The sequence below is a fragment of the Sciurus vulgaris genome (genome assembly GCF_902686455.1).
Source record: "Sciurus vulgaris genome assembly, chromosome: 12".
NCBI lineage: Eukaryota > Metazoa > Chordata > Mammalia > Rodentia > Sciuridae > Sciurus > Sciurus vulgaris.
Window position 1 is genome coordinate 14,309,972 of NC_136473.1, and position 21,804 is coordinate 14,331,775.

At 42.4% G+C, this 21,804-nt stretch overlaps 1 protein-coding gene across 6 annotated transcripts in view; it reads right to left on the reverse strand.

The window, feature by feature from the left end:
- Positions 1-21,804, reverse strand: part of SFMBT2 (Scm like with four mbt domains 2) — a 213,509-nt gene that overhangs the window by 101,463 nt on the left and 90,242 nt on the right. For 5 of the 6 annotated variants that reach the window (XM_079108106.1, XM_079108107.1, XM_079108103.1 and 2 more), the window contains 3 exons: positions 9,498-9,586; positions 7,609-7,855; positions 1,299-1,396 (listed from right to left, as the gene is read on the reverse strand). In XM_079108106.1, the coding sequence (XP_078964232.1) occupies positions 1,299-1,396; positions 7,609-7,855; positions 9,498-9,586 (434 nt within the window). Of the gene's footprint in view, positions 1-1,298; positions 1,397-7,608; positions 7,856-9,497; positions 9,592-21,804 lie in introns of those variants that run through there. The other variant, XM_079108108.1, reaches the window with a different exon arrangement.

Below are 21,804 nucleotides of genomic sequence, written 5' to 3' on the forward strand. Positions count from 1 at the left end.
GTTTCTTCTTTCTATTCCTCCCCCTCCCCCTCCCCCTCCCCCTCCCCCTCCCCCTCCCTCTCCCTCTCCTTCTCCTTCTTCTTTGTCTTCTTCTCTCTCTCTCTCCTCTCTCTCTCTCTCTCTCTCTCTCTCTCTCTCTCTCTCTCTCTCTTTTTTTACTGGCGCCTTATAACTCTACATAACAGAGTGGGATTCACTGTCACATATTCCTACATGCACATGACACAACTTGGCCAATTTCAACTCTTTAGAGAACTTATATTTGAGATCACTGGCTGAGTAAGAATTTAACATTTGAAGAACATGAAAAAAATTAAAAGGCCAGAGCCAGTACCCTGAGCAGAAAAGACATGTCATGACACAAGACTACAGAGGAAGCACCATGAAACCACACCACGCTTGATATGTCCGGAAAGGATGTAGAAGCTTCCATTTGCCCCAGTCAAATGGTGAGTGTTTTAAATACGGCAGTGTCAAAAAAAAAAAATCAATTTGATCTCTTTCTATACTCTAACCCAAACTATGGTAACAGACTTAAACACATACACACACACACACACACACACACACAAGCCCACTCAGCACAACAAAGGTGTGCAGAGTGAAATAGCTGATGCCCAAGAAGGGACTAATTTAACACACTCAGCAAAGCCAAATCGAAGCCTTCAGCAGAAAAGCTGAGAGCCGGCCCAATTAATACTGCAGAATCCTCAAAGGCTCCCAAGCCAGTTATTCCAGCTCACAGAAGCTCAAAAACAAGAGCAGAGAAACTGTGTGGGAACAGTCAGACCCCAGAGGGTCTCCCTGAGCCCACCTTAGAAGACTAACACACTCTTCCAGTGTCTTCTCCTAAGAGGACAGAAACATGTAAATCCTAAGCGTGATTTTTAAAAAGGGTTAAGAACTTGGTGATCCACTATAGTCGAGATGTTTCCAGGCCCTTTGTCTCAGCACGTGACTTCAAGAAAATTGTACCATCTGGAGAAACCCATTTTCAATGGTTTTTACCAAAACAAACAGTAAAATTTTGTTTCTTTGATTAAGAGACGAGAAGTTGAAAATGAGATTTACATTATAGAGAAAAACAATGACCTAAAAAATTTTACCAGCGTCTTATAATTTAGGTATTTAAGATTGTCCTAAAAATAGCAAAAGGAAACACAATTTTCAACATTTTAAATGCAAACTGATCAAGAAGGTAGCATTTTAAATAGCGAGAAAGGATTTGAGCGTAGGGCACTCTTTCAACAGTTGATGCTTGAAAAGAGTAACTCAACTGCCCAGAACGGACGGCTTACCTTAAACACTTCCATTGGAAGAGGAAATTCTGCAGCAACAATAAGGGATTTTTCCAGAGCACATTTCCACTCAGAGGTCATCTTCAAAGGATAGATTTCTGTATCAACAGCAAACCACAGAGGAGTTTAAGGACTGGAATGTTCTGCTGGGTGGTTCATTCCTGAGTTTCTCCCTCCCAAGCTTCCACCAGGCCCCAGCACACTTAGTCTGCCACAAATGGCCACCTGCTAAAGGGATTGTCCAAAATTAATAGCAACTTGGGATTCTGCTATCAGAGATGACGAATAAACTTAATAGGGCTCTTCCTCGGGGAACATTTGTATGCATTTTGTGGGCATTCTGTGAGTAATTTAGTGGTACTAATCACATTAGCAAAACCTTTAGTCACCCCCATGGCCCAAAATTCCATATAGAGGCAAAGATGCACTAACCACAGATGAAGAACTTATTATCTGATAAATTTCTAAACTCTTGTCTGGCATTTGCAGTTATTACAACATATTTTTCACTAACTCTCTAAGCTCTCCTATGCTAAAAATAGTCCATATAAGTCAGAAAATTATTAAAAGGTAAATTAAAATTTACCAACCAAGTTTCATATTTACACTTGAAATGTTGCTAACACACCACATGTTGCCCATATTTTCTCCCCAGGCAGTGCGGGGGGAGAAAGATTTACGCGCAGAGGTTACACAGTCTGAATGCAAAATTAAAAGGAAAAAATTGTTGAGCACTGTTTTTACCTATTGCTGAAACTGCAGAGGGATTTTACGGCCTGATCTCAACAGATTTAAGACCTTATCAAAACAGGATTTGTAGGAGCACTCACTGGAAGTAGATATGTTTATACCTTCACTATATCAACCCCGCTACTCCAGACAGACAGTTAGGATACGAATATGAATTTAAGCACAGTTAAAAGGCAACATTAAACCTTTGGGCTATATTTTTAATTTCTTGCATGTCTGCTTTTTAGCATGGAGTCATATATTTGGACCCTCAGAACCTCTGGACTCACCTTGAGCTTTAAGTTTCTCTGTTTTAGCAGTTTATTTAGTCTTTTCTGGACATAATTACAGAACTAGACAAGTTATCAATGCCCTGCCTCCTGCCACTGTTCATTACACAGAGATACCTAAAGGGTGCTTTATGACACAATATCCTCTACTTGTGTATACTGTCCATAATCCTTTTTAGCATTTCCTGAAGACTTCCACCTCTGGTAGAAAGAGAAAAAAAAAAAAAAATTCCCAATTCAGCATTTCTGTGTCAGAACACAAAATAGACGTGATTCCTCTTAGTAGTGTCTGACGTATTTAAAGACACAGAGTAGAGCCTCAGTAAATAGTTGGGCACAGAGGCCAAAAGGATGGTCCCCTCCACTGGTGAGAGATACTCGCTGCTTGTCACAGGGTCCCACAGAGTATGCCAAGGGCCCAGTCCACAGAGCTCTGCACTTTGCTCCCTGAGGATGAGGAGGAGAGCCTGGAACGTAATTCAAACCCAGGGGCCTGGCATCAAAACCTTGGTGCAGGGGAGACAACTCAGAGGACTGCAGGAAGCAAAGGCCAGAGGACACCAACTCAGTCGTTCCAGGAGGATCAGGGGAGAAGCAGCACACAAGACCCCAGCACCCGCTCCTCAGGGGCAAATTCAATTTTCCTACCATCTGTAAGTAGGTGGATGAGGAACTCGGTCACCACATGGTAGAAAAAAGGACCAGTCATGAAAAACAAGGGGAATTTCCAAAGTCAAGAGCAAAGAAAGTCTGAGAACACACAGGACAAGTAAAAGGAGAAGTTCAGTCTACCACATTGGCACCCCTTGGCTCTCTCGATTTGTAATCCTATCCAGTTACGCCCTCAGTGTGATGTCTCAGTGGGTGAGGGAGCCCCAGAGACAAAAGGAGGAGGCATAAGAGTGGGTTTTAAAAAAAAAAAAAAAAAAAAAAAGGCCAGTAGAAATGGAAACCCAACATGACCTGGGTTGGGTCCACACTCTCAGAACTTGGGGCCAAGATGCGGCAGACCTCAGCAGCACTGTCGTGCCCTCCTGATGCCAGTCTTGCAGACTGACACCGGAGGCCTGGCTGGCCAAGTACCGACTCAAAGTTGACTCCACCATGGGATGCCACCTCTCTCCACAGCAGAGACACATGGAACAAGCAGCCCCAAGCAGTTCCCAGCATCTGTGCCTCTGTCCTCCCAGCTTAAGATTCTCCATCTTCTTTCCAAGGGTATTAAGTCCTGAAGTGGAATCTAACCCTACAGCCAGGCATGCTTCTCTTGGAGGTGACCCTCGCTGCAGTTCTGCTAGTCTGCATGACACCTGCAGAGCTGGACACCTCGGAGAAGCAGGAAGCAGAGAACTACGCTCCCTGTGCGCACTTCAGAAGACAGCCGCTCTGGTTGCGCCACAAGTTTATGGACAATAAATAACACCATTAAAAGAACATAAAACCTTTTCTTAAAATGATCGTGCTGCAGGTAATTTAATGGAGTGCAGCATCCCGGTTCTGTTTGTGGGGAAGTCGTAAGCAATTAAAACGTGTCCGCACTCATCTGTAACTAAAAGCCTACAAGAAAACGAGGCAGTCTCCTTTGGAGCAATCATTTGGCAAGTTGCTTCCTAGTAAGTGTTGCAGGAAGCAGGAATGCACAATGATACCATTAATAAACAAATGACCACAAATAAATGGCCTTGCGGAGTGGGCCATTCTTGACTGGGTCTACCCCCACCATACCTCCACTGCCTCCTCCTCTACCAGGCACTACCAGTGAGGAAAGACCACTCTACAGTTGGTAAGAGAGAGCACCTACTGGGAAATATTATGAACTAAGTATCCATGTCCCCCCTCGAAATCCATACATAGCAATCCTAATCCCCAATGTGACCATATTTGGAGAATGAGCCCTTGGAAGGTGATCAGGGTTAGGGGAGGTCATGTGGGAAGATTTCTCAAGATGCAATCAGAGCTCCCTCTCAACATACCAGGTGAGGACCCAGTCAGCACCTGGCTGTCCAGCTCTCACCAGACTGATCCCACTGGTACCCTGATCTTGGATTTATAGACTTGAGAACTGTGAGAAAAGAAATGTCTGCTGTTTAAGCTGCAGAGTCTGGGATGTTTTGTTACAGCAGACCCAGCAGACTCATACTGAAAGCAGCAACTCATTTTGGACTAAGAAACAATTTTGGCAAAAAAAGCATTTAAGTTATATTCAGAAACTTCCTGACTCTGACAACTATTTAAAGCAAAGATTTTTTTTTTAATTTTTTAAAGAAGATTTAGAGAAGGCCTTGGAAGAAAATAAATAAGGAGAACATTTCTAGCTTCTGTAAGAACATCTAAAACTTTAACTTGCTTTCTAAATGTTCAGAAAGAGAAAGGAGGTGGGGCCAGCTAAGGGACCCCTGACTTCAATGACCTACCAAAACCTTCCAGAAAACCAAAGCATAACCCTGTGATCACAACAGGAATCTCTAGAAAATGCCGCTCAATGGATGTACCTTATACCATTTGGCAGCCCACCGAATGAATAACGATCCCCTGTCCCAAGCTCTGGAATGCTATTTTTCCCGATTCCGACCAGATAAGGAAAGCCGAAATAACGTATATCCTCAGTGGTGGACACACTGTATAAAATCCAGTACTTGTTCCTACAGATTCTGAAGAATAACTTCCCATTCCCTGTTTCGACTACTTCTATTTGTACTGAACAGTTAAGAAATATTGTGCCCTTTAAAAACTAAAAAGAATAAGTAAAACTAAAGAAGTTAGAATTATCTCTCACAGCAGCAGTGGCATTGGGGGAAATGAGGGATCAGCTCGCTGGCCTGCCCTCCAAGTAGGGCCACAAGGCCACCCATCCGCCCCTCCAACTCTGATCTTAACCATCAGTTAATGCTGGACCTTTCCAGGGACTTAACAGTGTTTGGGAGTAGCAAAATATTCTAACATTTTCTATGCAACTCTGCAACTTTTAATCTTCATCTATATTTCAGTTGAGGAAACAGTGCTATCATGTAAGTTGTACAAGTCACACTGGGACTTGAAATTAATTTATGCAAATTCAAAGCATCAGGTTCTGTTCCCATGGGTTAAACCTAGGTAATAATTGTCTCTCTTCCCAGGGGTGTCGTTTTGCTGAGTGAAGCAACCGAATCCAGTTTTCATCTTGTAACTATCATATGTGAGGAACTAAAAGTCCCATTTTGAGTGTCTTTTCACCCTTTCTTTCTCCCATAGAAAAGCTTTCTTCCTGACAGTTTTAATGTTGAGGAAGCAAGCTTCTGAAGATGACTATCTTTTTCAGACTTTAGGGACCCACACGATCTCCGCACAATGTGAAATGGACGACTGGTGTCCGAAAAGTTCTAAGACAAATTAGCACAATTTAGTCTTATATTCGAAAGACATGAAATTACCTAAAGAGGGAGAAGCTTATAAGCAAATAGTTCCTAGTTTTCTGGGGACACTTTCTATTCTTAAGTTTGAGTTCCAGGATGTCACAGGGCAAGAGCATAACAGAACACCAGAAGCTACTAGGAGTAGCTTTGCTGTCCATTCTTACAAGGCAAGGCCATCTTCCTTCTATAATTCACAAAGCAATTGCGTCCTAAGCTGGAGTTCACACACATGCCTTTCCCCACAAAGGAGATTTTTCCTTCCAGCTTTTGAATTCCAAGGCAAGCCTGAGCTCAGACCTTTGCTCACAACGTGGACAGGCCCTTCCTCACCATCCAGAGTTGCCCTGGGTATAACACTAGTTCTTGGCTGCTTTTCACAACACGGACAACAACAATGCAAATATAATAAAATACCAGGTGGCATGTCTACATGCCTGGCAGGTTTCATACAGATGCAAATACATGGGATCCAGAGTCAGGAAGTTGTTTTTGTTTTTGTTTTGTGGTGCTGGGGATTGAACCCAGGGCCTTGTGCTTGCAAGGCAAGCACTCTGCCAACTGAGCTATATCCCCAGCTCAGGAAGCTTTTTTGTGAGTGACAGAAGAGGTAAAACAGAACTCCTTGCCTTCACGTCTTCAAGGTGACACCAACAAGGAAAGGGCAGTTCTCTGGCAATTCTAATCAAGTCAAACACTAAGTACTGCTTAGAATATATGACATTGACCATAAGGAAGATCAGCAACTTCTGAAAGAAATACATTTATCTTCCTTGGGCATATACATTTATTTACTTGCACAAGAGGTCAACATTTTTGTTCTGAGGTTTCCCATCAAAAGGCTGGGAAGACCAGTGTGAGTCAGCAAGGGCATGAAATGAAATGGGCATAGGACCTGAGAAAGTGAACTCAGCACCTGCTCCCTATAAGCTGGGCAACCTTGGACAAGTATCCTAACCCCAGTCTACATTTCCTCTGCTATGAAACTCACACCAAACATGCAACACTTTTGGAACCAAAATAAGCAACACAGCAGATATAAAATCACCTGGTGCAAACACTCAACAATGGTTATTTTTTTAAATACTGAGATTTTAGACTCGTGAGGTATGTCAGAAAGCATAATGCACAATTCTATCCATTTAAGCCCATGCAACTTTCTGCATTTAAAGTTATCTAAAACTGATGATGTGACAGGAAAATAGCAAGATGATCCTCTCAGTGCTCTTTCAGGTTGGAATGGATCGTATAATGATAAGCAAGTAGTCTGATTATTCAGATGGAGAGATGGGTGGATTAATGGAAGGATGGTTGGGTAGATATGGATGAACAGACAGATGGGGTGATATGAAGCAACAGGAAGGATGAATGGATGAATTTAGATGGATGATAAACGGACAGATGGAGCTGTGGAAACTACTAGCAAGACCATCAAAATCCCTAAAGAAGAAAGGAGAACACCTGCTCAAGTCCCAACTACTGTGTCTTTCATTTCCGAACCAGTGATTCCAAAAGAACTAGATCAACTTCCCTAGGGATTCTCACATTACTTTCTTCTTTGTGAATACTACTATAATTGAGATATTGGATTTATTTTATTTTTTAAATAAATTTTGTTTGTAGTTGTAGATGAACAGAATGCCTTTATTTTGTTTATTTTTATGTTGCTAAGGACAGAACCCAGTGCTTCCCACATGCTAGGCAAGTGCTTTGCCACTCAGCCACAAGCCCCCGTCTTGGATTTATTCTCTATAAAAAACATTTTGAAGTTAACATATTTAAAGTCCACATACTCTGGGGTAAAAGATACCGTGGAACTAATAAACTCTCCAGAGACGCATCCAGGAAAACATCATAACTTTTCCTAAAATACTTCGCAGCAGCAAAAGCTCTGGCCCTTACCTGAAGGTGGGTCCATTCTGTATTTATTCTCTTGACACCAACCAACTGGTCGAAGTCTGTAATCCAAGTAAAACAACCACTGGTCATAGGATTCAGTGTCCTCCAATCCCACATAGCGAAGGCGTAATCTTCCTCCAACATTTTCAATCACACTAACTATCCAGTACTGAAAAGGGTTCTGAGAATCCTGAAGTTCTATTAAGGAATCAACTGTAATGAGGTCTATAGGGCCTTTCCCTCGCAGAGGCTGTTTAAACAGAAGCAAAACTCCTTATTTTAAACTTTATTTTAAAGTTCTCATGGAAACAGATGACAGCAGAAGATAATATTTTTTCACACCATCATCCAAGCTATTGGCAAACAATCTGGTGCCTCCCCCCCCTCCCCTTCCCTTTCCTCCCTCACACACATCCACGTACCCAGTGCTGTACCCAGCAACAAAATTCACAAACAAACAGAAAACAACAGTTTGTCTTAGGTTTTCACCAAACAAATCACCCTTCCCAGATAAAATTGCATTCATGGAAAATTAGTATGCTTTTAAGAAGAGATACACCCAAATTTGCCTGGAGCTGGAAATTTCATGGTAGCAAAATGTCTCCTTTTCAAATAGACAGATGTAGCTCATATGGGGCTATCAATTTCCACCATGTCTCCCCAACAGACTCAACGGGCATTCATCTTACAATGACCACTACTCTCAGCAGGCAAGACCCTCTCACACTTGGCTTAGGTGAGCGGAGTGCCACATGTAGAGGGGCCATCTCTGACTCACAGAGATGGTCAGCTAAGTGCAACTGTCACGTAGAGGTACTTCTACATGTAACCACTTAACCTGATAATTGGTTTGGAAAATATATAATCATTGCCCCTTCTGAGGAATCTTCTTAGCATACATTAACATATGAAAAGGGTGTTTGTTCAGTCAGCCTCAGAGGCAGATACAGTTTTAAAAATTCACATAGTAAGACAATTTGCCCCTTTGAAAGGGCGAACAATCATCATTCTGATTTGTTCACCAAACAATTAAAGTAGCCAGCCATTAAGAAACAAATACATTAGGCAAAATGGTCACAAAACAAAACCTGCTAACTGCATATCGGACAGCGGTGCTACCATTTTTGAGAAGGGGGAAAATTAGGGTTGAAATAATAATAGTACCGTCAAAATCCATATTTTATTCCCAGTCGTTAAGTTTTGCCTGTACTCTTAAGACAGATTTGGTAATTCAATAATTACTTATGACACAGAACCTTTGTCTTTCTGTTTTCTTATACACGATAAATATTAATGTTTCATCATAAAATTATTTTCAAATGAACCATAAAGATTTCAGATTAAACTTTTTCTTCAGCACCTTAAAATTGCCTTCACTGTATTAAAATACGATCAGCCATTCTTCCTTTCTCCCGACGAGGGAAGCTAACTGCATTCTTAGTTATAATGCACGTTCCAGTCTTGGGGTTACATGTCTGAAGTGGAATACTGGATGGAACCGCTGATCAGTGTGCCAAGAGACTACACGAGAGCACACACATGCTTAGGTGTCATCTGTTCAAAGTTACTCTTGGGACTTTATTGACATTAACTAATATAGGAGAAAGGCTCAAACTTCAAGGATAGTCGGGGGCATCCACCGTGATATAAAAATACATTCACGTACAGCAAGTTCTCAACTCCCTGACCGTATCACAGGGAAGATTTGTCAACACCATTCAAATTCATCACCTAAGTAATTCAACACAAAACAAGAAGTGGGGCTATTTAAATAAAGAGATCTGAGTCTGCGCATGTATCTGCAGAAGGATATATGCAAAGGTGCCATTTGGTCTGAGCTCACGGGACTGGATGCTTCAGAGATATAAGAGATGTATAATAACAATACATACACCTTCCAGCAGGTTGGCAGGTGCCGTCCGCGAACCAGTCAAATCATGTATGAGGAATTCAGTCCAGTCTGCGTACTTCTCTTTGATTGCTGGCAAGACAAGGGAGAAAAAAAAAACACACACACACTTGAACACATCAGTAAAACATCAAGTAAACATAAATCACTGTAGTTTTCTGTATGTTGGTGTTATCTTGGTATCTGTTATTTTGATTATTGTTTTCTTAATTTTAAGCACTGTGCTTAAACAAAAAGTGCTACATTAGGGTTACAGACCTATCAACAGGTCGTGACTTTACACCTACCCTGCACACAACTGGGCATTCGGAAGATAAAAGAACCTGAGGTGCTGAAGTCTTACAAGCTATGCAGAAATCTTAACTGACAACAAAGTTCCGAGCAGAAAGGGGCCACCAAGGGTTGGACGAATTAGTGAAAAAAATTTCGGTGGGAAAATAAAGCCAGGCCCTGCATTACGTAAAAGGTCAATGCAGTAGGATTAAAAGGGCTTTTTGGACTGACAGGAAACAGCATCTGCTGACAATATAGAATGAAGCAGAAATGGAGAATGAAAATACGGTTACCGGACCAATTACAGCACAGTCCAAGTACGCGGCGCTGGGAAGACAGGTGGAGTGGACAGCTGAGAAGTGACACTGACATCTGATCCACAGGACCTCTCTAGAAATACCCTAAAGGCCTGGATGGAAACAGAGGACCCTAAAAGCAGGGAAACTGAGGCTGCTGCTGTTATCTAAGCACAAAAGTTACAGGATCCAAAACAGGTGACAGACAGCCAGGGAACAGGAAGGAATGCATTTGAGACCTTTTTAAAAAGAACTATCAGAAGCTGGAGGCTGACATTCTACAAGTGCTTAGACTCCAAGACCAAGCAACAATGTGCCTCTGATGACTTACAGTACAGGTCTCCAGAGGCTTGGGGAGACCCTCAAAGGGCACCGAGGGACATGCAGTGTCAGCAGAAGGGAGGGCTACAGAGTCTCTCCAATTTCACTCACACTGTGATTCTGAACTTCCTGGGAGGAGGACAGGGAGCTGCAGGTGAGCCACCCAGGATCCACCCAGTCTTCAACTGAGCTTCTATTCATGGTCCAAGACACAAGTGGTAATATGGTTTAGGTGTGAGGTACCCCCACAAAAGATCATGTGTGAGACAGTGCAAGAATATTCAGAGGTGGAATACAGATTATGAGAGGTGCAACCTAATTGGTGGAGTAATCTATTGATATGAACTAACTGAGTGGTAACTGTAGGCAGGCAGGGTGTAGCTAGGGGTGTGTCTGTGGGGTTTGTAGTCTATCCCAGATGAGCGGAGCTCTCTGCTTCCTGATTGCCATGTCATTAGCTGCTTTCCTCCACCATGCCCTTCCGCCATGATGTTCTGCCTCACCTCAGGCCTAGAGCTGTGGAGCTGGCTGACCATCGACTGAACCTCTGAAACTGTGAGCCAAAATGAATTTCTCCTCCTCTGTGTTGCTGGTGTCGTGCCTTTCATTCACAGCAACACAAAGCTGATGAAAACAAGTGGTTTGTGCATAGCTTAAGCCCTTCAAAGGCTTGATGCAGCCCCTTTGAGCTCAAACCTACAGAAAGGGAGTTCTTACAAAAGGGAAGTTGGCCCTAAGGGTTGGGGCGCAGAGCTGGGCTCCAAGGCAGGTTCTGCCAACACTGCATGTATGACTTTGGGTAATTTAACTCAATTTTCCTAATCCATAAGTGGTTCTTACGGGGTGCTATGAGGATTAAGAAGAAACATACAAAAACAAAATAAAACCATACCTGGCAAACACTAAACAAGCAGTAAACATTCCATCTTGTTTTATTGTAAGGATGTATTGGATGATCACACGTTTCCATCATGGACTTATTACTCACTCCACAATTCCCAATGGAAACCTTCCACAGCTTTGGCAGGAAAGTCATTAGAATGAGACACATGGCAGCACCTGCTATTTCAACCACTAACATGCTTCTCTGTCAACATCTCCCCATTACCCAGGATGGTCAGAGTCTGAGAGAGGAACCAACACAGAGGGTACTCCAGCAAACAGGCTGGAAAACAGAGCTTTACATCATACCACAACATCCTGGCCCCCGTCCCACTCATAAGAGCGACTCATCCATTCATCCTCTTTTATCTCAAGGGTTTCTTCTCAAATAAAACACCACTTTCCTTATTTTAGACATATATACTTATGTGAAAATAATATTGGAGGCAAAAATCACCCCTGTGTACTCTCTTCCATCAGTAGTAACCATATTTCAATGTTATTCCCATTTTAAAGTCGGCCCTCTTGCATGGCTAAGATTACAAATATCAAAAGCAAATATGTACAAGATAAATTAATTAAAATTTTCATCTACTTTATGCTTTACAAAGACCTTTCATTTACGTAATCTGTTTTGACCCTGGTAACAAGTCTATTAGGTGGCTCTTCTTAACTAACTCATACTCGAGTTCACAGAAAAAACGAGGGCCAGAGCCACCCTCAAACCTCCAAGTATTTAGACTCTAATCTTCCATGAGTCTTTCCTCTAGAATCGAGGACTCTCCAAAGTTTTTGCAAACAGTTAAATCAACAAAATGTAGGTATGATGGAGATACTATGAAAATGTCTACATTTGAAGTTTTAAGAACTGGGGCAAAATGTATAATCACACCTGATAAACAGGCATTTCACATCTCATTACAAAAGTATAGGTCAAGCAACGAGCAGGCCTGCGTGGACAGAATTTACATCTACATCCAGCATGAGACGATCAACTTGCCTCTCAAGAGTTGTTCCCATGTGTACACAATCCAAGTTAACATTTAAGTTAAAAATTTTTAATATGCGAGCAGCATACAAAGACAAGGTGCAATGCTAAAATTTAAATTGCAAGAGTCCCAGCAAGACAGCACTGGAGATGGTCTGAAATTTACATCTTTCAAGCCCTAAGTTCCAGAGGTCCCATAACTTCCCTTTAATATGCTTCAGCATAAGACTCTGAAGCGATCTTTTATGTGCCGCAGAATATCTAGATAAATTGCCCTCCACGGAAAACGTATCCATAAAGCTATAAAAGTACACGGACCATTTTAGGTTAAAAAATAGAGATGAAACAATTCTCAGAAATTTTGCTAATGTTGAAAGAAGACCTGCTTCAGTCAAATTTAGTTCTCAGTGCTCTCAGTTTTCAAATGTACAACAAACCTACCAAAATAAATATTGCCCTAAAATGAAAACTGCTAACAAAGTTCTATTCAGTTACATAAATAAAACTCTTTTATCTTTTTTTAAGACACAAGTTTTATTTCACTAGAGCTCCACTTTGAGCAGGAACTCACATCACATAAGGAAACAACTGTGACCTTGAGGTTCAGAAAAAGAAAACACACACCTACACTTTTCGTGAGGATGTTTGGAGATGGCTCCAAATTCGTGGCTGCTTCATCCGGATTGGATAGCTATACATCAGCCTCGAGATTACTATCGTTTGTCAGAATTTGGAAGAAAAACACCACTAATGGTGGATTTCTAATCCCTTCAAGCAAATGTCAAGAGAGAGTCCAGTGATGTGTCCCCTCTCAGTGATGTCCTCTTCTGCAGAGACTGGCCTATGGGCACAGAGGCCCATTCAAGCAGACCATGAACATGAGCCCCACGGGGAATCACGGGGACCCACATCAGCCCAGGCTCCTCAACGTCATGCCCCCAGTGGAGCAGAGAAGCCTACCACAAGCTGCGTTCGCAGTTGTTCAGAAGACGGGAAAAGAGTGAGGATGAAGAGCAAGGCCACTTTCACTGCGACACACTTTAAGCAACACAGAGGGGCTGCAGTCCACCATCTCCTGGAGTTTAGACGCACAGATTTTTTCTTTATTGCTCTTCTCTCCGGGAGAGGTTCTCAACCTGCTGACTACAGGCATCCTATGAGACCAGGTGATTTTCAGCCCACCTGGGACTGGGGCTCCCTCCCACCTGCCATTCCAAGTTGCAAGCTTCAAGAGATCCCAAGGTGCCCCCTAAGCTGCAGCCCCAAACCTGACTGGGCAGCGGCAGTCCCCAGGATAATTTAAGTCACCAAGTCCTCACCAGTTTTCAAGCTGCCAGAAACACTGAAATTTCGTTTCTAGTCAGGTCCCACTTTGACTCTGTGGGTTGTTGGCCTATGCATTTGTCATTCCTTAACTATCATGAGGAGAAGGAGATAAATCAAAGTGCACAGTCCCCGGAGACTCCTGGTCTGCAAGAGAACTGGACCCTACGACGAGATGTTGGCAGCAGCCTTTGGCTTGTCAGGAAAAAACTTTTTTAACACTGACCTAGCTACAGAAAGAGGAGGCAATGGTAGATCCTGAATTATAAATGGAGGCACTTACTCCTACTATGAAGAAGGTGCAGAGATCCTCCCTATGGGACTTTTAAAGAAGAATTTGTATTTATTTTTCATATTGCGCTAAAATTAAATTGTTCCTACAAATGGAAGGATAGCCCATACAATAATTCAATAGTTTGATAAGTTCCTACTATGTGCAATGGACATGATGTATGTTGGTGATCAAACATACTACAAGGATTCCTATCTTTAATAATAAATGTAATTCAGGAAAAGATAAATGAAGAATGTCATTGTAAATGATGTCATAATGACATGTCATAAAAATGTCACACACGATTCCTTAACATATGCAGATTGTTGGAGGAAAAGTTTTAATTCAATCTCTTAAGACTCATTCAGTTATATAAATATAGCTATATGATTACAAAAAGGAATACTAGGATTTAGTTCTAAAAAACAGAGTTTAACGAAGACATCCAAGAATTGTTGGGAGCAAGAGATAACCATCCTAGTGATTACCCTGGAGAGAAAGGAGAAAAATATGTGGCATAAAACTCTCAGAATAACTGCATAATTTGAATATTTATACCACAATCATTAAAAACTTGATCCATATTTACACAGACCCTTAAAACGCAAGATCATTGCTACCTGCACATTGCTTGGAGCTTACTTGCACACTGGGAATGAGAACAGGAGAGACGTGCTTTTTGTTGAACTTAGCTTATCATGGGATCAAATACAACTTTTAATGACAACTACTTCATGGGGCTGAAGGATCAAACAAGAACGTGGACATAAACTTCCTGACACTCTTTTCTCAGGCAGCAGGTCTCAGGACTTATAAAAAGTGAAGTATCCCAGGTAATGCGATCAACCTTTCCCTCTTCAATGCACTCAAATGTTTATGGGGTACACCAAGTTCTCTCTTAGTAAAGCACATACAAGATGTTTTAAATGGATGTTTTCATTACAGGCTAATAATTTCTTGCAATCCAAAGTTAACTTTTAGTAAACCTATGCGCAGGTCGTGGTATAAAATTACATTCTGGAACATAAAATTATATAGCAATATTTCACCTTTTTGAAAAACTATAATTAGAGTAAATACTCCATGCAGAGCATTCTAATCACCTCTTTGCCCCTCCCTGACTTGTATGCTAATGCTAATTTTGTCACCATGATCACTTCTTCAAACAGATGCAAACCAGTACCAAAATTGAGTAGATCTTATGAAAATAATTCCTATGTAAACTGTCAAGGGAACCCAATTCATTTTTTGCTTCAATCTGCTTCTTCTTGTTCTTATAAAATGTATCACTTGCTATTTGATGGAAAATGCAGTCTCTCTGGTTGAACTTGACAATTAGCGCTCTTAACACAGTAGGAAACACTCCATACAAAGATCATTATTCCAGTTACTGACTGGTGTTTTTTATGAAAACAGGATCAATAGGGAATAGATAATACAGTGCTCACATCAATATGAAACTTTATAGACACTGTTACTTATTTACTTATTATTAAAATTCATACTACAGATCATTCTGCAGCTCCCAAAGTCTAGACATTTTCCACATCCAAATAAAACCATTCTATGTTGTGCACAAGAGCACAGAGAAACAGAGACACAGCATCCTCAAGATGGTCGCAGAGCTCAGAAGCTCAAATCAGATCCCCACACACCTACACTCCAATGGGGCATAAGCAAAAGCTCTGGGACTTCACTTCTCATCAGTTCGGTGATTCCTTTGATTTGTGCAAATGACGCATCTTAGTAAAAGTGAATCCATTCTAATGACTGCCTATTTTAACAAGCAAGTACCTCAGTACGCTCCCATTGGCATCAATGTATTCTTGAAGGGAAGCAGGGGGCTCTGTGGTCTTTTATTTCTGCCAGCTACTGTGCACTGGCTGCAGTGCCCTCTCTGGGAGCCCCAGCTTGGGCCGGTCCCCCCACCAGGGGACACAAACTGAGGTCTCATTTTCCCATCAGCACCTTTCATCTTAATGTCCTCATAGTTATCCACAGGGAAGTCGCAGTTATGCAAGAGACAGGCAGGGCCACCGGAGGGAGGAAGCAGAATGACATAAGGCTGTGGATGCACTGCTCCCACCACATTATTACCTGACCATGACCACATCACGGCTCAGCTGAGAGCTCAGTAAACACACTACCAGAAGACCAGAGTGCCTGGATTCTGTATTTAAAGTCGATCACGGAGAAACAGAGCAGGATGATGTGTACCTGCGGCTGGGACTGATGTTGATCAGAAGGGTACAAGGTGTCATTTAAAACAGAGGAATAAGGTTTCATCATCTACTGCACTGTTTGGTGACCACAATTAGTATGGGGAGCCATTAATAATAATGCACCGTATATTTCAAAATTGCTAAGAGAATAGATTTTTATCATTGCACCAAAAAAATAAGCAGGCAAGGTATAGGAAGGTAGACATATGTTAATTAGCTTGAATTTTATCTTTCTACAAGGAATGCATGGGTGAAAACACCACAATGTACCCAAAAAATAAATCCAATTACTACTTTTCAATTTTAAATTTTAAGTAGCTAATTCTAAAAGCCATGGAAGTAAAGCCAATGGGATTTGCTGACATGACACGTGAAAAGTAGGAGGTGAGGATGTCAGCAAGGCTACTGGGTCAAGGGATGGAAGAATGGAGCTGTCACTTACCTCTCAGGGCAAACTCTCCATAAGACATGGTGTCACAGCTGCTCAGCTGCTGTAACAAAGAGACCCAAACACTCCAAGGTGCAAACACAGTGCAAGTTTCACTTTCTGCACACAGTCCCAAGGCAGACGATCCAGTCAGCTCTACTTCAAACGCAGTAGTGGAGTCTGGGTCCCTGGAGTCTTACTGTCCTAATATAAGCAAGGGTGTGGACACAAGCTGCCCAACCCATATTCCAGCCAGGAAGCGGGAAAGAAGTTCAGGGTGAGCACAACCTCATCAGTTGCAGGTAGATCACAGATACTGGCATTCTGTCACCTGAATGAACGGCCACATTAGCTAAGTGCAGCTCTAACTTGCGAGACAAGAGGAGAAATGTCCCCAAGTGATGACAGGAGCTCTCTGGGGCGGGGAACACACTGGGCATGCCCAGTGGAAGGGACAGAACCATGTTCACTCATGTTTCTCGTGCAGTGGTGCTTCCTCCACCTGGATGGGGGTAAGTGCCACAATAACTATTTCCCTGGCTTTTCTTACAAGAGGGGAAATCCACAAAATAGGAGGATCCCTCACCGAAAGGCACATTCACATCCAGCAATGTCTCTGAGAGAAGAATATGGGGACCCACAGGGCCTCATCTTATAGGGGCCTTCTTTTTGTAAATTCTTGGTCTACGCATATTTCCCCCTTTCCTCCAATGAAAGTTCCTCCTAAACCTGTAACGTATGAGGTTATAAAATGTACCGTTAACCTTACAGTGCAACAACACACCTGACGGAACTCAGTCTGCAGCACCAACACGAGCCCAGGTAAGTAAACTACCAAGTGATGAGAGAACCTCAAGGAGGGAACAATAGACTGCGTCAGAAGCAGCTGACAAGATGAGTAACATAAACAGACTGTGTCAGAAGCAGCTGACAAGATGAATAACATAAAGGCTGAAACTCGGCCTTTAATATTATAACTGTGCTTCTCCAGGACTCGCTCCTAGGAGCAGAACTGCAAAACATTTACCAGACACTGACAAACTGCTCTTACAATTTAAACTCTTATCATCAGTACACAAAAATTCTCATTTCTCCCCACCCTTGCTAGCATTTCATCTGATGGGGGTTCTTAAATTTTCAACCATCTCAAGCATATGAAAATGTTTTTTGACTTTGGCTCTTATGTTATTTAGTATCAGTGAAGTTCAATATTTATTATTTGCTTGATATAACATAGCTCTGACTTGGTCCATAGTGTTGAGCATGAGCCATGAGCCTTTTAAAAACAGAAATGAGATCGTATTACTCAGCTACTGAATCTCAGAATGAAGTTCAAACCCCAAAGACTGGCTCAATGTCCTTGGTGACTTGGTGATGTGGTCGCTCTCCACTCTTCCTCTTTAGTCTCCCCCCCTGAATTTCTTAAAGATCTTCTCTTCCAGTGGGTCTCCCGGAGCTCCCCCAGACCCTCAGCCATCCCTCATCAGCTCAATTAGTACTTCCACCCTGGTCCTCCCTGACCAAGGACACACACTAGCATCTCCCACAGTCTCAAATTCTTCCCCTTCTCAGATGTATAATTCCACGTTAGTGTTCACTGTCCGCCATCTCCACAGGTCAATTCCAGGAGGCTACCCACAATTCACTCCCATTATGTTCACAACTACATACCCAATTCCTGGATCAACAGGCATATGGTAGGTATCTACTGAACTTGACACAATAAGGACTAAAAGACTGGATGGCTTTTGTTATGATGTAGATAGGAGGTGTCCCCAGAAGCTCCTGTGTTCGTGCAGGAATATTCGGAGGTGAAATGATCAGCTTATGTGAGCTGAAACCTGATTGGTCCGTCCCACTTTGAATGAACTGACAGTGAAAACTGTAGGCAGGCGGGTGAGGTGGGGCTGAGGTAGTGGGTGGGTCACTGGGGCGTGCCTTGAAAAGGTGGGTGATCTTCCCTGCAGCCCCCGCCCCCGCTCTGCTTCCTGACCCCACCATGAGCTGAGCTTTCCATGAACTGAGAACCCTGAAACCACGAGCTCAGATCAACTTTTTCTCCTCCGAGTTGTTCTTGTCAGATATTTTGCTGACAGCAAATGAAAGGCTAACTTGAACAGTTTATCAACTGTATCTGTTTGACTACTTTTGATGAAATAGTACTTGCTTAATTCAAGATGAGGAGCTGGTCTCTATAAACATTATGCAGACTTTTCATTAACATGTAATTTAATTCAATATCCTATCACAAGTCTTTAAAAATATACTGAATTTTTTTTGTTGTTGTTCCTTTATGCTTTGCATTTGCCAGTTTTTAACTACTTACATATGAGGTAAATTATTGTTTACGATTTTGGTTTCAGCCCGTATAACCTAGAAGACCAGGGATCGATCCATTTAACTAATTTGGCACACTTAATATCTTGTAAGACAGAGACAGATACATTTGTCAGGGGTTTTCCTTCTCTGCGATGAACACCATCAGTCCATCAGGAACACTGTCTGTTCACTGTAGACGAGGCAAGCACTCAGGGGTCACAGATATTCAAGGTACCGAGAGTACCTTAACCCCACGGGACCAAGTTCATCCTTCTCTGATGTTCCCAAGAACTTCTTAGCACTAACAAAAACCAAGACTTGGAAGAGAAAACTCATAAAGACGGAGATTATTTATGACATTCTCAAAGTATAATCCATGTTACTCTGGGCACAACTTTAAGAGTCCTGAAGATAAATAACCGCTACAACTATTAGAAGTTCAAAGCCTCATCATTGTTCTCTGGTCAGAAATTTTTATTGAATTTCTCTTTTTCCTGCACAGTTTCTCCAATTCTCCTCTAGCTGCCGATATCTCACTTTTATAGGCATTTCTGTGACTGCTTTAAACATTTTTCTGCTTTTAAAAAATCTCCTTCCAAAGAGTTAGACACCTTCCCCACCACCTCGGAAAAATTTCCTACAAGTCTTTTATTAGCTCCCTCTGCAGAGAAACTGTCAAAACTGAATTGACATAGCACACCAGTCCAGGGCTCCAAGTTCAATGGAAAGAGACACTTTCTTGTTAAAGATTTTATTCTCCTAAGTCTCTCTTTCTCAAAGTTGACTTCTTTCTGTAAAGTTTCTTTCTTTACTGGAGCAAAAGAGCTTCCATTCGAATTTTTCCCAATGTTCCCCGTAGGGATATATTTAAAAAAGAAAAAAAAAAATCCCGCTTGCAAAAATTTTACATTTTCATGCACTTCACACATATCTGATGAAATGAGTCAGCCTTACAATGGTTTTTGCATTAGTGCTGGTGAAAGTTAACTTCATATGTCCACTCAGATGTGCCACTGTGCACAGATATGTAGTCAAACATTATTCCGGGTGTTTCTGTGCAGGTGTTTTGGGATGAGATTAACATGGAAGTCTGTACAGTTTGGGTACAGCAGACTGCCCTCCATAATGTAAGAGGGCTTCATGCTATCAATCATTCAAAGCCTGCATCAAAGAAAAGACCAGCTTCCCAGAACAAGAAAGAATTCCCTAGCGGATAACCTTGGGGCTTCCTCCGCAGCATCAGCTCTTCCTGGTTCCCCAGCAGACGGCCCTGGGACTTGAACTGTCACTCTTCCTGGGTCTCCAGCCTCCTTGCCTCCCCTATTAGATGTACAACCTGCCAAGTGTGTGTGTGCACACATACATCCAACTGGTTCTATTTCTCTCTAGAACTCTGGCTTATTAATATAGCATCTTATTATTACAATTTCGAATGTTCCATGGGCAAAAAGAAAAGAACAACAAAAACATTCACAGAAAAGGGGGGAAATAATAATGACTTAATCATCAGACAACTCTTGCAGGTTGTAGCTTCAGGAGTGCACAATAAGAAGCCTGTGACAAACTTGTACCCACTGAGAAGCCACCTAAGATGGGAAATGACAAGTTCCAGATGGTGCTGCCTGAGCTGGAATCCCGGCTCCATCCCACAGTGACTGGGTGACATTAGAAAAGCCATCTAGCCTCTCTAGGTCTGTCCTTACCTGTAAAATTAGATCGACAACAGTATTCACCTGGCAGAGACTTAGGAACGGTAAGGGAAATCATTCACCCAAATAGGGACTCAGAGCTAAAGAAGAAGAACAGGAAAGGAAGAGGAGGAGAAGGTGGAATGGGGGGGGGGGGGCGCAACAGCAGGGGCTTTGATGAAATGGCCACACCTACGTCCATGAGTGAATACAGGGAAACAAATCATTTTTTAAAGCCAATCAATGTTTTAGTTGACGTTAATTGAGAAGTCACATTTTTACATTTCAAAGCTAAAACTAAATAATCAGCAGTCATATAAATGCTTCAAATTGGAAAAGAAAACTGAATTCAACCCATTATAACTCCAGCATGTTTGCTTGCATGATGACCACAGTGCATTCCACACACCCTGGAGAACTGCCAGGTTCAAAGGTCACCTTACACTCCAGCATTGGAGGGTATCTGCAGCACATTTGCACCCCCACCTCCACCAACACCCCCAACACACCCCACATCTCCCCACCCTGAGCATCAGGGATGACTGACAGTTCAATTCTGAAAGCTTTCACTTGTGCCCAAGGCTGAATCCATCCTGGGTAAGGCTAGCAGTGGGGTCTTGAGTGAGTCACTGCTATTGGCTGCACACTTCACTCAGAATGAACTATCGTTTGTCCTTAGCCAAGAAATGGTAGATTTTTGCTTCAGAAAATCTTAAGAGCTCTGGGCCACCTGGAGAGAGCTGTTCTCCCGCAGACACTCCAGCACCTAGCCTTTGCCAGATGCGCCCTGGCAAACAGCACCAACGTGTTCTACGTCTTCAGGTTCTACCTGGAGTCTTGCCGCAAACCCTGACTGTGATGCCACCCCTCATGTCCTCGGCACCCGTCAAAGAGACGTGGAGATGGAGTCACCCTTCACATGTGGCTCCAGTCTAACATGCTCACATTCTCTGTCCCCGTGGGCTTACCATATTTGAACTGCTAGGAATTTCACTTAACCAAAAGCCCAACAGCTGACATTTCCAGACATACCCATTGCTAAAGTCTGATAACCATGTATTACAGCCTCTAATGTACATCTTAACTCACCATCCACGATGGAACACAAAGCTGTGTCTATGTGTATGTGTGTGCAAAACCTCTTCCAAGAAGCTTCCTCGGGTTCCTCAGATGCTCAGAGAGCTCCATGACCCCAAAAAGATTAAGAACTACTATACAGAAAAATGTTACTGCCCTGAAATACAGCTGTGATGTGACCCACCAGACCACAGGTGCCC